Genomic DNA, 18,473 nt, shown 5'->3' with positions numbered 1-18,473 from the left:
TTGGTCTCTAGTTTTCTTTTTTTGTAATATCTTTGCCTGGTTTTGGTATGAGGGTGATGTTGGCTTCATAGAATGAATTAGGTAGTTTTCCCTCCGCTTCGATTTTTTTGAAGAGTTTGAGGAGAGTTAGTACTAATTCTTTCTGGAATGTTTGATAGAATTCACATGTGAAGCCGTCTGGTCCTGGACTTTTCTTTTTAGGAAGCTTTTGAATGACTGATTCAATTTCTTTACTTGTGATTGGTTTGTTGAGGTCATCTATGTCTTCTTGAGTCAAAGTTGGTTGTTCATGTCTTTCCAGGAACCCGTCCATTTCCTCTCAATTGTTGTATTTATTAGCGTAAAGTTGTTCATAGTATCCTGTTATTACCTCCTTTATTTCTGTGAGGTCAGTAGTTATGTCTCCTCTTCCATTTCTGATCTTATTTATTTGCATCCTCTCTCTTCTTCTTTTTGTCAATCTTGCTAAGGGCCCATCAATCTTATTGATTTTCTCATAGAACCAACTTCTGGCCTTATTGATTTTCTCTATTGTTTTCATGTTTTCAATTGCATTTGTTTCTGCTCTAATCTTTGTTATTTCTGTCCTTTTGCTTGCTTTGGGATTAGTTTGCTGTTCTTTCTCCAGTTCTTCCAAATGGATAGTTAATTCCTGAATTTTTGCCTTTTCTTCTTTTCTAATATAGGCATTTAGGGCAATAAATTTCCCTCTTAGCACTGCCTTTGCTGCATCCCATAAGTTTTGATATGTTGTGTTTTCATTGTCATTCACCTTGAGGTATTTGCTAATTTCTCTAGCAATTTCTTCTTTGACCCACTCGTTGTTTAGGAGTGTGTTGTTGAGCCTCCACGTATTTGTGAATTTTCTGGCACTCCGCCTATTATTGATTTCCAACTTCATTCCTTTATGATCCGAGAAAGTGTTGTGTATGATTTCAATCTTTTTAAATTTGTTAAGACTTGCTTTGTGACCCAGCATATAGTCTATCTTTGAGAATGATCCATGAGCCCTTGAGAAAAAGGTGTATCCTGCTGTTGTGGGATGTAATGTCCTATAAATGTCTGTTAAGTCTAGCTCATTTATAGTAATATACAGATTCTCTATTTCTTTATTGATCCTCTGTCTAGATGTTCTGTCCATTGATGAGAGTGGTGAATTGAAGTCTCCAACTATTATGGTATATGAGTCTATTACCTTTTTCAGTGTTTGCAGTGTATTCCTCACGTATTTTGGGGCATTCTGGTTCGGTGCGTAAATATTTATGATTGTTATGTCTTCTTGTTTAATTGTTCCTTTTATTAGTATATAGTGTCCTTCTTTGTCTCTTTTAACTGTTTTACATTTGAAGTCTTAATTTGTTGGATATTAGTATAGCCACTCCTGCTCTTTTCTGGTTGTTATTTGCATGAAATATCTTTTCCCAACCTTTCACTTTCAACCTATGTTTATTTTTGGGTCTAAGATGTGTTTCCTGTAGACAGCATATAGAAGGATCCTGTTTTTCAATCCATTCTTCCAGTCTATGCCTTTTGATTGGGGAGTTCAGTCCATTGACATTTAGTGTTATTACTGTTTGGATAATATTTTCCTCTAACATTTTGCCTTTTGTATTATATATATCATATCTGATTTTCCTTCTTTCTACACTCTTCTCCATACCTCTCTCTTCTGTCTTTTTGTATCTGACTCTAGTGCTCCCTTTAGTATTTCTTGCAGAGCTGGTCTCTTGGTCACAAATTCTCTCAGTGACTTTTTGTCTATAAATGTTTTAATTTCTCCCTCATTTTTGAAGGATAATTTTGCTGGATATAGGAGTCTCGGTTGGCAGTTTTTCTCTTTTAGTAATTTAAATATATCATCCCACTGTCTTCTAGCTTCCATGGTTTCTGCTGAGAAATCTACCCATAGTCTTATTGGGTTTCCCTTGTATGTGATGGATTTTCTCTTGCTGCTTTCAAGATCCTCTCTTTCTCTTTGACCTCTGACATTCTAACTAGTAAGTGTCTTGGAGAATGCCTATTTGGGTCTAATCTCTTTGGGGTGCGCTGCACTTCTTGGATCTGTAATTTTAGGTCTTTCATAAGAGTTGGGAAATTTTCAGTGATAATTTCTTCCATTAGTTTTTCTCCTCCTTTTCCCTTCTCTTCTCCTTCTGGGACACCCACAACACGTATATTTGTGCGGTTCATATTGTCCTTGAGTTCCCTGATACCCTGTTCAAATTTTTCCATTCTTTTCCTGATAGTTTCTGTTTCTTTTTGGAATTCAGATGTTCCATCCTCCAAATCACTAATTCTATCTTCTGTCTCTTTAAATCTATCATTGTAGGTATCCATTGTTTTTTCCATCTTTTCTACTTTATCCTTCACTTCCATAAGTTCTGTGTTTTGTTTTTTCAGTTTTTCTATTTCTTCTTTATGTTCAGCCCATGTCCTCTTCATGTCCTCCTTCAATTTATCGATTTCATTTTTGAAGAGGTTTTCCATTTCTGTTCGTATATTCAGCATTAGTTGTCTCAGCTCTTGTATCTCATTTGAACTATTGGTTTGTTCCTTTGACTGGGCCATATTCTCAATCTTCTGAGTGTGGACAGTTATCTTCTGCTGCTGGCATCTGGGCATTTTGTCAGATTTCCCTGGGTGTCGGACCCAACAAGGTTGTAAGATTTTTCTGTGAAATCTCTGGGTTCTGTTTTTCTTATCCTGTCCAGTAGGTGGCCCTCGTAGCACACGTTTGTCTCAAGTGTTTGGAATGGATCCCCCCGGTCACTGATCTCCGCGGCCTGGGGATTTCCAATCCAATTCTCTCCGTTGGTTCAGGGGCCGCGCGTGGTGGGGGCTTCAGCCGCCGTGCTTGAAGGGACCCTGTGGCTGATCACCGGCTACAGTGGGCCCGGGAAATTTGCCACCGGACCAGGAAGCCACCCGCGGGGGGGGGGGCCACCTCAGCTTGGATAGCCCTCTGATCTGAGACTTGTAGCCGCGGACTCGAAGCCGAGACTCGAAGCCGCCCACAAAAGAGGGGCGCCGGCCGCCTCGGCTTGGGAATCTTGCCTCTCCGAGACTCTCAGCTGGCCCAGGAAGGAGGGAGGGAGTAGCTCCGACCGCCGCAGCTGCCGCTGCTTGGGAAATCGCGCGCCGCTCGGGGATCTCACCGCAGCCAAGTCTCGCAGTCAGACTAGCCAGTCCAGACTGGGGTACGCTGTGGGTCCATTCCCTGCCGTAGCCCCGGGAGCTGTTCTGCACTATTTCAGTTCACCTAGTAGTTGCTTTGGAGGAGGAGGAACTAAGACGCACGTACCTTACTAAGTCGCCATCTTGGAACCTTTGAATCTCATTCTTAAACACACATGCAGAAAGCCTGTAGAGCATAGGCTGCAGCCTCCGGCTAATCCCGCCTCCTTCTGACACGCTTACGCCCCGAATCCCCCCTAATAATTTTGACATTGAATCTCACTTGCTTGTCTTAGAAAAACACTAACCCTTAATTTTATTTTTTGTATTTCCATAGAAAACCGAGAGAATTCTTATAATCGTTCTAGAAGCTCTAGCATCTCCAGTATTGACAAAGATTCCAAAGAAGCAATTACAGCACTACACTTCATGGAGTCCTTTGCCCGGAAAAATGACTCTATCATCTCCCCTTGTCTCTTTGTTGGAACTAGTCTGGGAATGGTATTAATCATCTCCTTAAACCTACCTTCAGCGGATGAACAAAGATTTACAGAGCCAGTAATGGTATTGCCTAGTGGTAAGACTTTTTACTTATTTCTCTTTGCTACTTTTTCAGATTTAAATGTTATTATAAAACATTAATTGCAACTAATTTGGAGCAAAGGTAAATAAAGTATTTTATACAATAGAAACTATTTATAATTTTATAAACCGTAAACCATCCCAACATTTGTCATATTACAACTTACCTTTCCTTCAGAGTAAAATAATACAACCATTTCTATTGTTGTAAATAGTAGAACTGTCTTGGGAAATAAATTTATGAAAAGCAGTATAGAAAACCTTAATTCAAAAGCTAAAAATTATTTTTAATAAATTGAAGCATTTCTCAGAAGCTCCATTCCAGATCAAAGCCTGTGAGTGTTTTTACATCTTCCCTGAAGAACTCAGAGTTATTAAACTAGAAGCTGCCTGACCTAAATTCCCTTTCTAAAGTGTCTTATAATCTCCCTTCTTGTTTCAAAAGCATGCTACACAATTTTTTCCTTTTTATCCTAGTGTGTAGAGAATTTGACCTAAGCTAAGAAAGTCTACTGTTATTAAAGCAAATGTTGCATTCTTTTCCTGCTTGGATTATCTTCTTATTTCCTTTCAAAGAAAGGATAATTGTGATTCCTCCTGTTATTCCTTTGAATATTTTAAATTTGTTCTTATTCCTAACTTTTACTGTCTGTCTCTCTTCTTCCCTATATATGATAGTAAATGTTTTTCAGATAGTTTTGAGTGGGGAAAAAAAAAAGCACTTCGTTTCTATAGGATAAGGATTTTACTTTAAGAGAATACATATGGTATGGCAAGTTAAACAGAGTTGTGTTTACTTTGCTAACTCATATGCTAAGTTCATATAGATGGAGTGTTACTCATTATAGGTGGAACAGACAACTCTCTACTATCATGACAAATTGAGAAAAATGCATTGTTTTTAAAGTTAATCTGTTAGCATTTTATTTTAATTGTGAACATATATTTCACAATAAAAAATAGCTTTTACTACATTTTTAATTTTAAGGATATATGCACAATTCTTTTGTACTGGTTAAGTTAATTAGAGTCATATTGGTGAGGTCATAATCAATTATTAAGTGTTAGTTAAGCTATTCTTTACTCGGTAAGTAATAATATTGAGTACCTAATACGTACCAGACATTCCCCACAAATTTAAAGAAAAAATCAATCTCAGGAGTCCCACAAATTTATAATTACAAGTGAAAGACAGTTTTCTAATAAGTCATATTCTAAGAAATCTGATTTTTATATGTCTCAGGCATAAAATAAACATCCCTGGAGCTAATATAACAGATCTCTCAATATTATGGGGGAGCTCTTTTCCTTCCTAGCAAACAGACTTAGACAAAAAATTATGTCAAAATACAAAATAATTATAAATTTAACTTTTTGACCTCTGGTTCATAAATATTTGCAAACTTTTTCTTATCTATTTAATGAGACATTATAGGAAATTTTCTTCTTCAAGTATCTGTGTCAGTATTCTCCCTTTCACTCCAGTCTTCTTATGAAACTGACACCCAAGACCTGTAGTTTCTGGCTTCAGTTATAATTCCCAGATGAAGCTAAATTAAAGAATTTGAAACATGTTTTCTGTTTTCATATTATCCAATAAGTTTGCCAAGGTCCCACAAAGATCCACTTGTCTAAAAGTTTTTCTCCTCCCACTATGATGCCCTCTTTATAATCCTATCTGAACTGAAAAACCACTCTTGTTTAAATTAAAACAGTATTTTCAAAAGTCACAGTAAAATCCTTATTAGGAAATTTCAATTTGGTTGATTATTAGAAAACATTGTCTCAAATCTATTGTTCTCTTGCTAAAGGCAAGTTTATTAGATAAATTTATTCTCCCTAGAGGAAATAATTAAGAGGTATCTAATTGGACACAGTGAATTCCAAACTAATCTACCACCTTATGTAAGAACTATGCATTTCATACTGCTCTCCCTTTATCTAACCTACATGCAACATTGATTCAATATATTTTTAATTGCTATTTCGCAGAATTAACTTTCAACTAACTCCATTTTCTGCCACTCAAACTTATAAGGAACCTCACATAATTTTACCCTGCTGTCCATGAAATTTTCTAATATTATGGGGATGTGAGTTTTAATTCTTGATTCTTCATATCTCAGGGTAGATTCTCTAATAATTAGGTTTTAAGTTGCAGTCTGCCTATTAATTAGATAAGTCTGCTGAATTATCTCATCCTTTAAGTAGTCAATAAGTTTCATGGTTTACTTAGTACTGGGTACTGTGGAGAGGAATAAAGAGATATAAGGCATGGACCTTTTCCTTCAGGAATGCTCATGACAATATGTTTTGAGGGTCAAAATTTATGATGTAGAAACTCATTCAAGTGGAAATTATAAAAGGAATCAAAGAGAATTTTATGAACTTAAGCTAGGCCAAGCAATAGGATAGTATTAATATTTGGATGGATAGGTAGATATGAGTGGGGATAGCATTCTAGGCCAAGACACTAAATCAAAAGAGTATAGACAAGAATGAACATAGGTGATTGGGAGGCAGCAAAGAGCGAGAACAGAAATTGGGATAAGTCAGGGAGTTGGTGCTGGGAAGCAGCAAAAAAAAAAGAGAGCGGTAGAGTGAGGCTAGTTTATAGAAATCACTGATTTCCGAGATTCAGTTGTAGCAATTGCCTCTATTAGGTAAGTGAAAGATGTCAGAAAATACAGTATATGGAAATTAGGTGATGAAAACAATACTGGAGTAAGACCTGTCTGGTGACAGTGAGGAAAATGTATCAGAAAAGAAGAAACTGAAGTCATAGAGGCTATTTAGGTAGTATTGTGGTACTATTAATAGAATTGGGAGCATGGCAAGAAAACAAGTACAAAAATGAAGAGAATGGATTTATTCTGGAAAGGCTTGGGTTTAATTATGAGTTGAAATCTTGTTTCATCATAAAATACCAAAGTAATTTTTTTGCAAAGCTGAGCTAGGCACTTCATGTGCTAGAACTATAAATGTGTATAATTTGAAGCTCACAGCCTAAAGACTGAAGTGGAAATGAAATAAAATTAAAAGCAAGTCTCTGTATAAACTGTATACCTTTTACAATGTGACTGTCTGTTGGTGAAAACCTTGTGTCTAATGCTCCATTTCTCCATGGTATGGACAGATGAGTGAAAAAATAAGGATAAAAATAAATAATGGGAGGTGGGGGAAAAGGGTAAAAAAAGGGGGTAGATTGAAATACTGCTGGTCAATAAGGGGAGGGGTAAGGGGTATGGGATGTATGAGGTTTTTTTCTTCTCTCTTTTGATATCTTTTTCTGGAGTGATGCAAATGCTCTAAAAATGATCATAGAGATGAATACAGAGCTATGTGATAATACTGTGAGCCACTGATTGTATACTGTGGTTGGACTATGTGAAGATTTCTCAATAAAAATATTTACAAAAAAAAAAAAGTGAGTCTACAAGAGAGTCTCTGTCTACAAGAGACTCACTTTAGATCCAAGGACAAAAGCAGATTAAAAATGAAAGGTTGGAGGCGGGCCATGGTGGCTCAGCAGGTAGAGTTCTTGCCTGCCATACCGGAGACTTGGGTTCAATTCCTGGTGCCTGCCCATGCGGAAAAAAAAAAAAAAAGAAAGATTGGAAAAAGATATTTCACACAAACAACAACCAGAAAAGAGTCAGGGTAGCTATACTAATATATGACAAATTAGACTTCAAATGTAAGACAATTAAAAGAGACAAAAAAGGACACTATGTATTAATAAAAAGAACAATTCATCAAGAAGATATAACAATCATAAATGTTTATGCACTGAGCCAGAGTGCCCCAAAATACATGAGGCAAGCCCTGACAACATTGAAGGGAGAAGTAGACACCTCTACAGTAATAGTTGGAGACTAATTCACCACTCTCATCAATAGATAGAATATCTAGACAGGGGATCAATAAGGAAACAGAGATTTTGAATGATATAGTAAATAAACTAGACCTAACAGATATTTACAGAACACTGCAACCCTTAACAACAGGATGTACATTTTTTCTTAAGTACTCATGTATCGTTTTCAAGGATAGACCATATGCTGGATCACAAACCAGACTCAATAAATTTAAAAAGATTGAAATTATACATAACACTTTCTCAGATCATGATGGAATGAAATTGGAAATCAATAACAGGCAGAGGACTAGAAAATTCACAAATAAATGGAGGCTAAACAACACACTGTTCAACCAGAGGTTCAAAGAAGAACTTATAAGAGAAATCAGTAAATATCATGAAGCAAAGGAAAGAAAAATGAAAACACAACATATCAAAACTTATGGGATGCAGCAAAGGCTTGATGAGTGAGAAATTTGTTGCATTAATTGCCTATATTAAAAAAGAAGAAAGTGCAAAAAATCAAGGAATTAACTGTTAATCTGGAGTAACTAGAAAAAGAACAACAAACTAACCCCAAAGCAAACAGAAGGAAAGAAATAACAAAGATTAGAGCAGAAGTGAATGAAATTGAGAATATGAAAACAAAAGAGAAAATCAACAAAACCAGAATTTGGTTCTTTGAGAAAATCAAGAATATCAATGGATCCTTCATTAGGTTGACAAAAAAAAAAGAGAGAGAGAGAGTGAGGATGCAAATAAATAAAATCATAAATGGGGGAAGAGCCATAACTACCTACCCCATAGAAATAAAGTTGGTAAGCAACTAAATGCTAATAACTAGACAACATAGATGGAATGGATCACTTCCTAGAAAAGCATGAACAAGCAACTCTGACTCAAGAAGAAATAAATGACCTCAACAAACCAATTACAAGTTAAGAGATTGGCTCAATCATCAAGAAGCTCCCATACGTGAATTCTACCAAGCATCCAAAAAAGAATTGGTACCAATCCTGCTCAAACTCTTCAAAAATATATATATATATATTGAAGAGGAGGGAAAGCTACCTAACTCATTCTGTGACGCCAATATCACGCTAATACCAAAGCCAAACAAAGATATACAAGAAAGGAAAATTACAGACCAATCTCTTTAATGAATATAGATATAAAAATTCTCAATAAAGTACTGCAACTCAAATCAAGCAGCACATCAAAAGAATTATACAACATGACCAAGCAGGATTTATTCCAGGTACGCAAAGTAGGTTCAACATTAAAAAAAAATTAATTAATTAATGTAATGCATCCTATCAATAAATCAAAGCAGAAAAACCACATGGTCATCTCAATTGATGCAGAAAAGGCATTTAATAAAATTCAACATCCTTTCTTGATGAAAACACTTCAGAGGATAAGAATAGAAGGGAACTTCCTCAACATGATAAGGGGAATATATGAAAAACCCACAATTAACATCATACTCAATGGGGAAACACTGAAAGCTTTCCTTCTGAGATCAGAAATAAGACAAGGATGCCTGCTGTCACTATTGTTATTCAACATTGTGGTAGAAGTTCTCACCAGAGTAATTAGATAAGAAACAGAAATAAAAGGCATCCAAATTGGAAAGGAAGAAGTAAAACTCTCACTGTTTGCAGATGATATGATACTATATGTCAAAAATCCCAAAATATCTACAGCAAAACTACTAGAGCTAATAAATGAGTACAGCAAAGGAGTAGGATACAAGATCAACACCCCAAAATAAGTAGTGTTTCTATATACTAGTGATGAGCAAGTATATCAAGAAAAATATTCTGTTAACAATTGCAACCAAAATAAGCAAATATTTAGGAATAAATTTAACTAAAAACACAAAAGACCTATAGACAGAAAACTATAAGAAATTGATAAAAGAATCATGGAAGACCTACATAAATGGAAGGGCATATGGTGTTCGTAGATTGGACAACTAAATATAGTTAAGATGCCAATTATACCCACATTGATTTGTAGATTCAATGCAATACTTTTTAAAATCCAAAAAAACTCACTTTGCGGAAGTAAAAAAAAAATGAATAACCAAATTTATTTGGAAAGACATGGGGACCAGATAGCTAAAAATATCTTAAGAAAGAAAAATGAAGTGGAAAATCACTACCTGATTTTAAAGTATATTATAAAGCTACAGTGGTTAAAAAAAAAAAGAAAAAAAGAATGGTACTGGCATAAAGATAGATATATTGACGAATGGAGTCCAACTGAGTGTTCAGATATAGACCTTCTCATCTGTGGACAATTGATCTTTGATAAGGCAGTCACGCTGACCCACCTGGGACAGAGCAGTCTCTTCAGCAAATGGTGTTTAAAGAACTGGAATCCATGTGCAAAAGAATGAAAGAGAATCCATATCCACACCTTATACAAAAATTAACTTAATAAAAACAACATTAGGGTTAAGATCATAAAACTGTGAGAAGAAAATGTAGGGAAATGTCTTATAAATCTTGTAATAAGAGGTAGTTTCCTAGAACTTACACCCAAAGCACAAGCATTGAAAAAAAGAAATAGATAAATGGGATCTCTTCAGAATTAAACTTTTGTGCATCAAAGAGCTTTGCCAGGAAAGTAAAAAGGCAGTCTATGCAATGGGAAGCAATATTTGGAAACCATATCACATAAGTGTTTAGTATCTAGAATATAGAGAGATTCTTCAACTCAAAAAAAAAGGCAACCTAATTAAAAATGGGCAAAAGACATGAACAGACACTTCTCAGGAGAGGAAATACAAGTGGCTAAAAGACAGATGAAAAGATACTCAACTTCACTGGCTATTAGGGAAATGAGAATGAAAACAACAATGAAATATCATCTGACACCCACTATAATGGCCATTATCAAAAAAACAGAAAATAACAAGTGTTGTAGAGGATGTGGAGAAAGAGGCACACTTATCCAGTGTCGGTGGGAATGTAAAATGGTACAACTGCTCTGGAAGGCAGTTTGGCAGTTCCTCGGAAAGTTAAATATAGAATTGCCATATGATCCCGCAATTCCATTACTAGGTATATATTCAGAGAAACTAAAGATAAAGACAAATGGAGAGTTTCAGACTTATGTTTAAAGCAGCTTAATTTACGACTGCCAAGAGATGGAAACAACAACAAAAAAAACCAAATATCCATCAATGGATGAGTGGCTAAACAATCTGTGGTATATAAATACAATGGAATTCTACACAGCTGTGTAACAGAATAAAGTCATGAAACATGTAACAACCTGAATGAAACTTGAGGACATTATGCTGAGTAAATTAGCCAGAAATGGAAGGGCAAATACTGTGTGGTCTCACTAACATGAATGAGTGAACTTGGAGAGTTAAAGGACACAGGTTACCAGGAGATAAAAAGTGGGTAGAGATTGGGCATTTGGGGCTGAAAGAATTACAGATTGTGCAACAGGACTGATCATGAAAATCCAGAAATGAATAGTACAATACTACCTGATGGCAACACAATAATATAAGTACACTGAATGAAACTGAATGTGAGAATGGTTGAGGGAGTAGGGTTGGGGACACATATGAAACCAGAAGGAAAGACAGAGGATAAAGACTGATACAGCATAATTTTGAAATGTCTAAAGTGGATAATGATTGTGATTAAGTGTACAAATATAAAAATGTTCTTGCATGAGGGAGAACAAATGAATGTCAACATTGCAAGGGGATGAAAATGGATGGTATACAGGAAAAGGTACAGTCAATGCAAGCTAGGGTTTATAGTTGACAGTAACATTGTAATATGTTTCCACTGAATGTAAAAAGATGGAATGAAGTTGTGAGGCATGCAACTAGATGAATGAAACTTAAGGACTGTATGTTGAATAAAATGTCAGAAACAAAAGATAAATATTATCTTTATCACTCATATGGATTAGCTATAATTTACAAGGTCAGAGAAATGAAGTCAAAAGCATGGGCTATCAGGTTGGGGCCTGTTGTAAAGGTTCCTAACTCATAAACTCTTACAGCAGTTACATATATTTAGGAGTTGGCTATTTATATATAACCTGTCACTCCCTGAAACTGCAGGTATTTGTGTGACAGCTGAGACTCAGAGTTAGAGCACTGAAGCTATGAAAGTCAGCATTACCCCATTCAGCAACTGTTTAAAAAACTGAGAAAGTGATCAGACTACGTCTAGAGATATGAATGAAGCTGATTTGGATAGGACTAAGGTGAATCAGAATATTGGATAAAGGATGATACCCATATTTTCAAACTTCAACCTCTGTTCAAGACCAAAGGGAGAAGTATTTATCTGGTACAAAATTTGTATTTTGGGTAGTACATTATCTAATCTAACTTGTTTGGTCAGTTTATTTGAACACCATAATTACGTGCTCTCTTGAATAGGGCATGAGAAATCGGTTTGTACAGACTAGTGTGATGCCCCAATATATCCCGGAGTAATTTAGGCAGTGACTAAAGAAGTATTTGCAAAGTTCCCTTGGGGAACTTGGGAGAAAGGAGGAAATATTCACCTTTCCCATCTGAGGAATTCCTTATATTCTCACAAGCAGTGAGGACAACAAATTCAATAGGCTGAGACTTAATCTTGGGGTTTATCCTTATGAAGCTTATTTCTGCAAAGGAGAAGCTAAACCTACTAATAATTATGCCTAAGAGTCACCCCCTGAGAACCTCTTTTGTTGCTCAGATGTGACCTCTCTCTCTAAGCGAACTTGGCAGGTGAACTCACTGCCCTGTCCCCTATGTGGGACATGACTCTCAGAGGTTTATATTTCTCTGGCAACGTGCGACCTGACTCCCGGGGATGAGCTGGAACCTGGCATCATGTGAATGAGAACACTCTGTTGACCAAAAGGGGGAAGAGAGAAATGAGACAAAATAAAGTCTCAGTGGCTGAGAGATTTCAAACAGAGTCAAGAGGTTATCCTGGAGGTTATTCTTATGCATTATTTATAGATATCCCATTTTAGTTTGTGGTGTATTGAAGTGGCTGGAGGCAAGTACCTGAAACTGTTGAGCTGTGTTCCAGTAGCCTTGATTCTTGAAGATGATTGTATAAAGATAAAACTTTTACAATGTGAGCGTGTTATAGTGAAAACCTTATATCTGATGTTCCTTTTATCCAGGGTATGGACAGATGAGTAAAAAAAAAAAAAAGCATTAAAAATAAATAATAGGAGATAATAAAGGGTAAAAATTAATTGAGTAGATTGAAATGCTGCGGGTCAATGAGAAGGAGTAATAGGGGTATGGGATATATGAGTTCTTTTTTTTTTTTTTCTTTTTCTGGAGTGATGCAAAAGTTCTAGAAGTGATCATGGTGAAGAATACACAACTATGTGATAATATTGTGAGCCATTGATTGTATAATATGGTTGAACTGTACATATGTGGATATTTCTCACTAAAAATATATTTTTTTAAAAAACGAAACTTCACTTACCTTTTTTTATGTGCCACTGGCATGAATTCAAACTGTTGACAGAATAGGACCTCTTCTTATATGAACAGTTAAAAAGATGTGTCATCATTCTTTGTGAAAATTCAAGTGAAATATATAGTTCTTTTCTTAATATAGGAGGAACAATAAGTAACCCTGTAGATGTGTGACAAGGCAAACATTGAAAGGCTATTTGTCAATTATATATTTCCTTCTTAGGGAGTATAAATGAGGTATTTACAGTTTAGCATCTTTTATTTTTCAGATTAAGGAAACTCAAACGATAAAAACAAACACTTTCTGTTTTATATAGGGAAAAAGTTGAGAGGGAAGAGATCATTTTGGGCTGTGGAAGATCAAATTGAAAATGAGGCAAATTTTCCAAACAGAAAGGAGATTGGTGATTATGACTTTTAATTAAACTGAATTGTAAAAACTGTAGACTTTTACACGTGAGACTGATACATACCTTCAGTTGTTTCTACTAAACTTTTAGTCACTCAGAAAATATTCCTGCCTTTTCTCTATAAATATAGGTGGGAAAAATCAAGAGAAACAAGGAATAATTTTATTTACTTTACAATTTCTTCATATTCCTTTGAAGGCCATAAGGTGTAGTTTTATAAATAAAAACAAAAAATGCCTTAAGTATTAAATTCAGAAAGACAAGGTTCAGATTACAGCTCTCTTAATTTCTGATTTGGTGACTTTGGGCAGTCACTTAACTTCTTCAAGCTGCAACCTCATTTAAAATCAGGACATGGTTGTTGGAAAGATTAAATGAGATAATTCATATAAGGCACTAAAAACATAGAAAATACCCAGTAAGTATTCCACATATCTTTTTTAAGGTATATTTTCACATTATTTTAGTTGTTCTGATTTCAAATTCTAGTAAATGATATGGAAATTTGAAATGCATTAAATTATTGAATTTTAAAGTTGGAAAGCACCTAGAGATTATCTGTTCCAGTAGTTATTAAATTTTAGTCTTCATCGGAACCATTTGGAGTGTTTGTTGCAATGCAAAATGTTAGGCCCTACCCCCAGAATTTCTGATTCAGTAGGTCCAATGTAGGGGTCTAAGAATTTGCATTTTTAACAAGTTCTCAGATTATGCTGAGGCTGAAAATGAAACCTTATTTGCCCCTATTTTCTACTGATATATTACAGCTTCTTTATCTACAGTTGATAAAATGGAGCCTCGGAGAGATTAAATAACATGCCATAAACAAGCTACAAAAAGAGCTAGACATAAGGCACAGTTTCTTAAATCTCAATTTACTGCACATCTAATCTTTTATGCTGTATTTCTCTGTTCTAAAGTCTGATCACTCATTTTTTCTAGTTAGAAAAATTATTTATCACCTACCCCAAATGCATTCTAGATCTGGCTAATTTAACTACACCTCCCATATTCTTATTATATTAGCCTTAAAGTCCTACAGAGACTTAAGAATATTGTCTAAGGAAATATCAGAGAAGCAAAGATTTATACCAAGAATAGCTAAAGTATCATTATTAATATTTTAAAAATTGTAAATAAAGGAAATGCACAATAGTAGAAAATTGGCTTAATAACATGATAGAATTAACGTTATAAAATGTTACACATGGGGTGCAAGGGTAGTTCAGTGGTAGAATTCTTGCCTGCCATACAGGAGACCCAGGTTGAATTCCCGGTCCATGCATTTCTCAAAAATAAAAAATAAAAAATTCAACAAATGGTGCTGCAGTAATAGGACAGTCACATGGAAAAAGAAGAAATGTGACCGCATCATAAAGCATACAAAAAAATTATATATCCATGAGAGATAATGTTTTCAAATAATTTTTAAATATATGGTTATAGGGGAGAAAAGTTTTATTCAAAATAGCAGAGTAAATGATCCTGATTTTATAAGGATCATTTATATTATATATGATGTATAGCACCACTTGGAAAAATACTTGGGGTTATACAAAATATACAAATTTATTAACAATTTTATACAAAATATTGACAATTCGCAGAGCCTGCCCATGCCAAAAAAAAAAAAAAAAAAACTTGGAGTTATACAAAATATTAACAATGGTGATAGTATTATGAATGAGTTTTGTATTACAATATTATTGTCCATGTTTTCCCCAGTAAGCATTTCCATTTTTATTTAAAAAGGTAATGTTAAGAAAAAATGAGACAGTGAGGATACACCTCCCTGCCTGCAAGACTCAGAGGGGAGGCACCCAAGGCTCTGGCACATCTCCAGCCACATCCACAAACCTCTAATAGACAAGTGGCATTATATACCAAAAATAAAATTTAATAGAGGACTTACAGAAGATAGTAGAGTAGGGAACTCCAGGACCTAGTCCTCCTCCCAAACCAGCTAGTAGAAGGCATAAAGTGTCTGAAACAACTGTTCTAGGGCTCCAGAAACCAGGGGAGCACTGGACAGCATCCAAGGAGAAGCAAGATGAAGAGACGAGAAACTGTGGTAAAAATCTGTGAGTTAAGTCTCTCTGTGACAGCTGCTAGCATCCATTCCCCACTCTCAGAAGGATCTTCCTTGGTCTCTGTCTGGCTGCTACAGATGGAGGGAGACATAGAATCCCTCCTTCCCACAACTGGGGTTGGGGGGAGGCAGGAGGCATGGCCCTGTACTGATCATGGCTTTTGATAGACAAATAGAGCTCACTGGATCTTGGTTCTGTACCGTATTTAAGTCCACCCCAGAAAGAGGCCACAATGGCCACTGTTTCAACCTTACCCCTGAGAGGGATGAAGATGGTAAAGGTGTAAGGATGCCTGGCCTCTTAGGACTTTGGGAAATAGTTTGCTGAAGTGTGGCATCCACTGGGCAGGCCAGGAAATAGTAGCTTCAGGGAGCCATCAAAAGGACTTTTTAGCATCTTTCCTGACCCTATCCCTAGAGACCTTTGGAAATGTAGTTGCACCCCATTCAAGGTATTGTAGCCCTGTTTTGGCTTGGAAATAGTAACTTGGTAAGACCCTTGACAGGGTAACCCTTCTTCCAGAATTTGCCCTCTAGGCAAAATCAGCTCGAGGCAATGAAAAGAGAGTTTTTAAAAACAATAGAATATGGATAGCAAATAAACACAAGATAAGACGTTCAACCTCATTAGCCGTTAGGGAAATATAAATCAAAATCAAGATGAGATACCATTGCACACGTTTTAGAATAATTAAAATTTAAAATACTGGCTATATGAAGTGCTAGGGAGGATGAGGTTGCAATGCAATTGGGACTCTCATACATTTTTTGGTAGGAATGCAAAATGGTACAACCACTCTGGAAAACAGTTTGGCAGTTTCTTATGAACATATACCAGTTCTGCATTAATGTGAAAGTCAAGTATCCTGCCATTCATAGGAAAGCAATGACCATTTTGCTACAATTTCCAAATTCTTACAGATGGAAGCAAACCTTTCCTTGCTTTGTAGGTATAAAGAGGAAGGATAGAAATCTTCTCATTTCAGTTGAAAAAGAAATTTGTGTGCTTATCTTGTTTGACCTAAAATTGAATTTGTACAGCAAAATACAAGCACAAGTTTCACACTGAAGAGGTAAATTGCGTTCTTTTTAATTTAAAAAATAACATTTTTATGTATAGATAGATCTATAAAAAGATCAAGATATATAATTTTGTAACTGCCTTCAATTGAGCCTAATCATGTCAGTAAAACAATCTAATTTTTAAGTGTCATATAAAACTATGTTCGATCATACTTTTATTTATATCGCTTTGTCTATAGTTTTAGTAGCTTTAGTATTTAACACTGTCAATATATTTTCATGATGTAAATAGCATTAATTAAAATGGATTTACAATTTCTATTTAAATTAAACCTACTGAGCCAAATTTTAGAAAAAATTAAATCCCATCTTGGATTGAAAATTATTTAACAGAAAAAAAAAAACAACTATAGAGGCCAAGCAAACAAACAAAAAAGAACAGATCAAGATTCCTGGAAAAGGAACAGAGGAAAGGAAGCTTTCTCCAGAGGGTGAAACAATTGCACAAATACTGCAATCTTAAAAATTGAACCACCTACCCAGGACAGCAATCAGATGAAGAAGAGCAGAACAAATCTAATAGTTAAACACAGGCAATTCTAAAGGTCTAGAATAACTTGAACCAAGCATCAAAGAGAAGCCATAACACAAATCCAATCAACAGTAAAACCCTAGGCAAGAGAGAGAAATTGACCTTCACAGTAAACTCATAAAGATAATCAGATACCTAGACATCAGCAAAAATTGCAAGCCATATGAAAAACAGGAAGATATGGTCCAAAGGACAAATCAAAACTTCAGAGGAGACACAGAATTTGGAACAACTAATCAAAAATACTCAAACAAACCTCCTAAATCAATTCAAAGAGGTGATGGAGAATATTGCTAAAAAAGATAATGGATATTGAGACACAGAGTGAGCATGAGGAAAATTTGAAAATATGAAAAGAAACATACAGAATTTATGGGAATGAAAGCTACAATTGAAGAAATTAAAAAGACACTAGAGGTATACAAGAGCAGATTTGAACAGGCAGAAGAAAGAATCAGTGAACTAGAAGACAGGACAATTGAAATGTTACAGAGAGAAAAATAAAGAATATAATGGGGAAAAATGAGCAGGGTGGCAGAATTGAATGACAACATGAAACACAGAAACATACATGTCATGGACTATCCCAGTTGGAAAAAAAAGGAAAAGGTACAGAAAGAATATTTGAGGAAAATTGGCCAAAAATTTCCCAACTTATATGAAAGACATACATGTACATGTCCAAGAAGTGCAACATACTCCAAACAGAATAACTCCTAATAGACCTACTCTAAGATAATATTAATCAGAATATCAAATGATATCAGAAGAATCCTGAAAGCAGCAAGAAAAAAGTGATTTATCACATAGAAGAGTACCACAGAAGATTAAGTACTACTGAATGAAGATGAATGTGAGAATGATGGAGGAGGGCTGGGGGCACAAATGAAATCAGAAGGAGAGATGATTATAAAGACTGAGATCTAGGAATGCATAGAGTGTACAATGATAGTGGCTAAATATACAAATTAAAAAAATTTTTTGCATGAGGAAGAACAAAGGAATGTAAATACTGCAGGGTGTTGAAATTAGATGGTAATTCATATTTTAAAACTTTAACTTATAGGTGAGACTAAAAAAAAAAATGTTTATTTGGTACAAATTTATATCTTGACTAGTGCATCTCCTAATATAACTTATATGGACAGTTTAATACATAAGTACATGGAACCTTGAGTAGGGCATGAGATTTTGTAGGTTTGTCCAGATTGATGCCCAGATAAATCCCAGAGTGATTTGAACAGTGATTTGCAAAGTTCCCTTGGGAG

The 18,473-nt window shown here is 35.3% G+C and overlaps 1 protein-coding gene across 3 annotated transcripts in view; it reads left to right on the top strand.

Annotated features, from left to right (window-relative positions):
* The window catches only part of STXBP5L (syntaxin binding protein 5L), a 437,423-nt gene that overhangs the window by 375,030 nt on the left and 43,920 nt on the right, over positions 1-18,473 (top strand). For all 3 annotated transcript variants that reach the window (XM_077118203.1, XM_077118202.1, XM_077118204.1), the window contains one exon: positions 3,512-3,751. In XM_077118203.1, the coding sequence (XP_076974318.1) occupies positions 3,512-3,751 (240 nt within the window). The remainder of the gene's footprint in view (positions 1-3,511; positions 3,752-18,473) is intronic.

Source organism: Tamandua tetradactyla, chromosome 10 (assembly GCF_023851605.1).
Source record: "Tamandua tetradactyla isolate mTamTet1 chromosome 10, mTamTet1.pri, whole genome shotgun sequence".
Taxonomy (NCBI): domain Eukaryota; kingdom Metazoa; phylum Chordata; class Mammalia; order Pilosa; family Myrmecophagidae; genus Tamandua; species Tamandua tetradactyla.
This window is presented reverse-complemented; position numbering and strand designations above follow the sequence as displayed.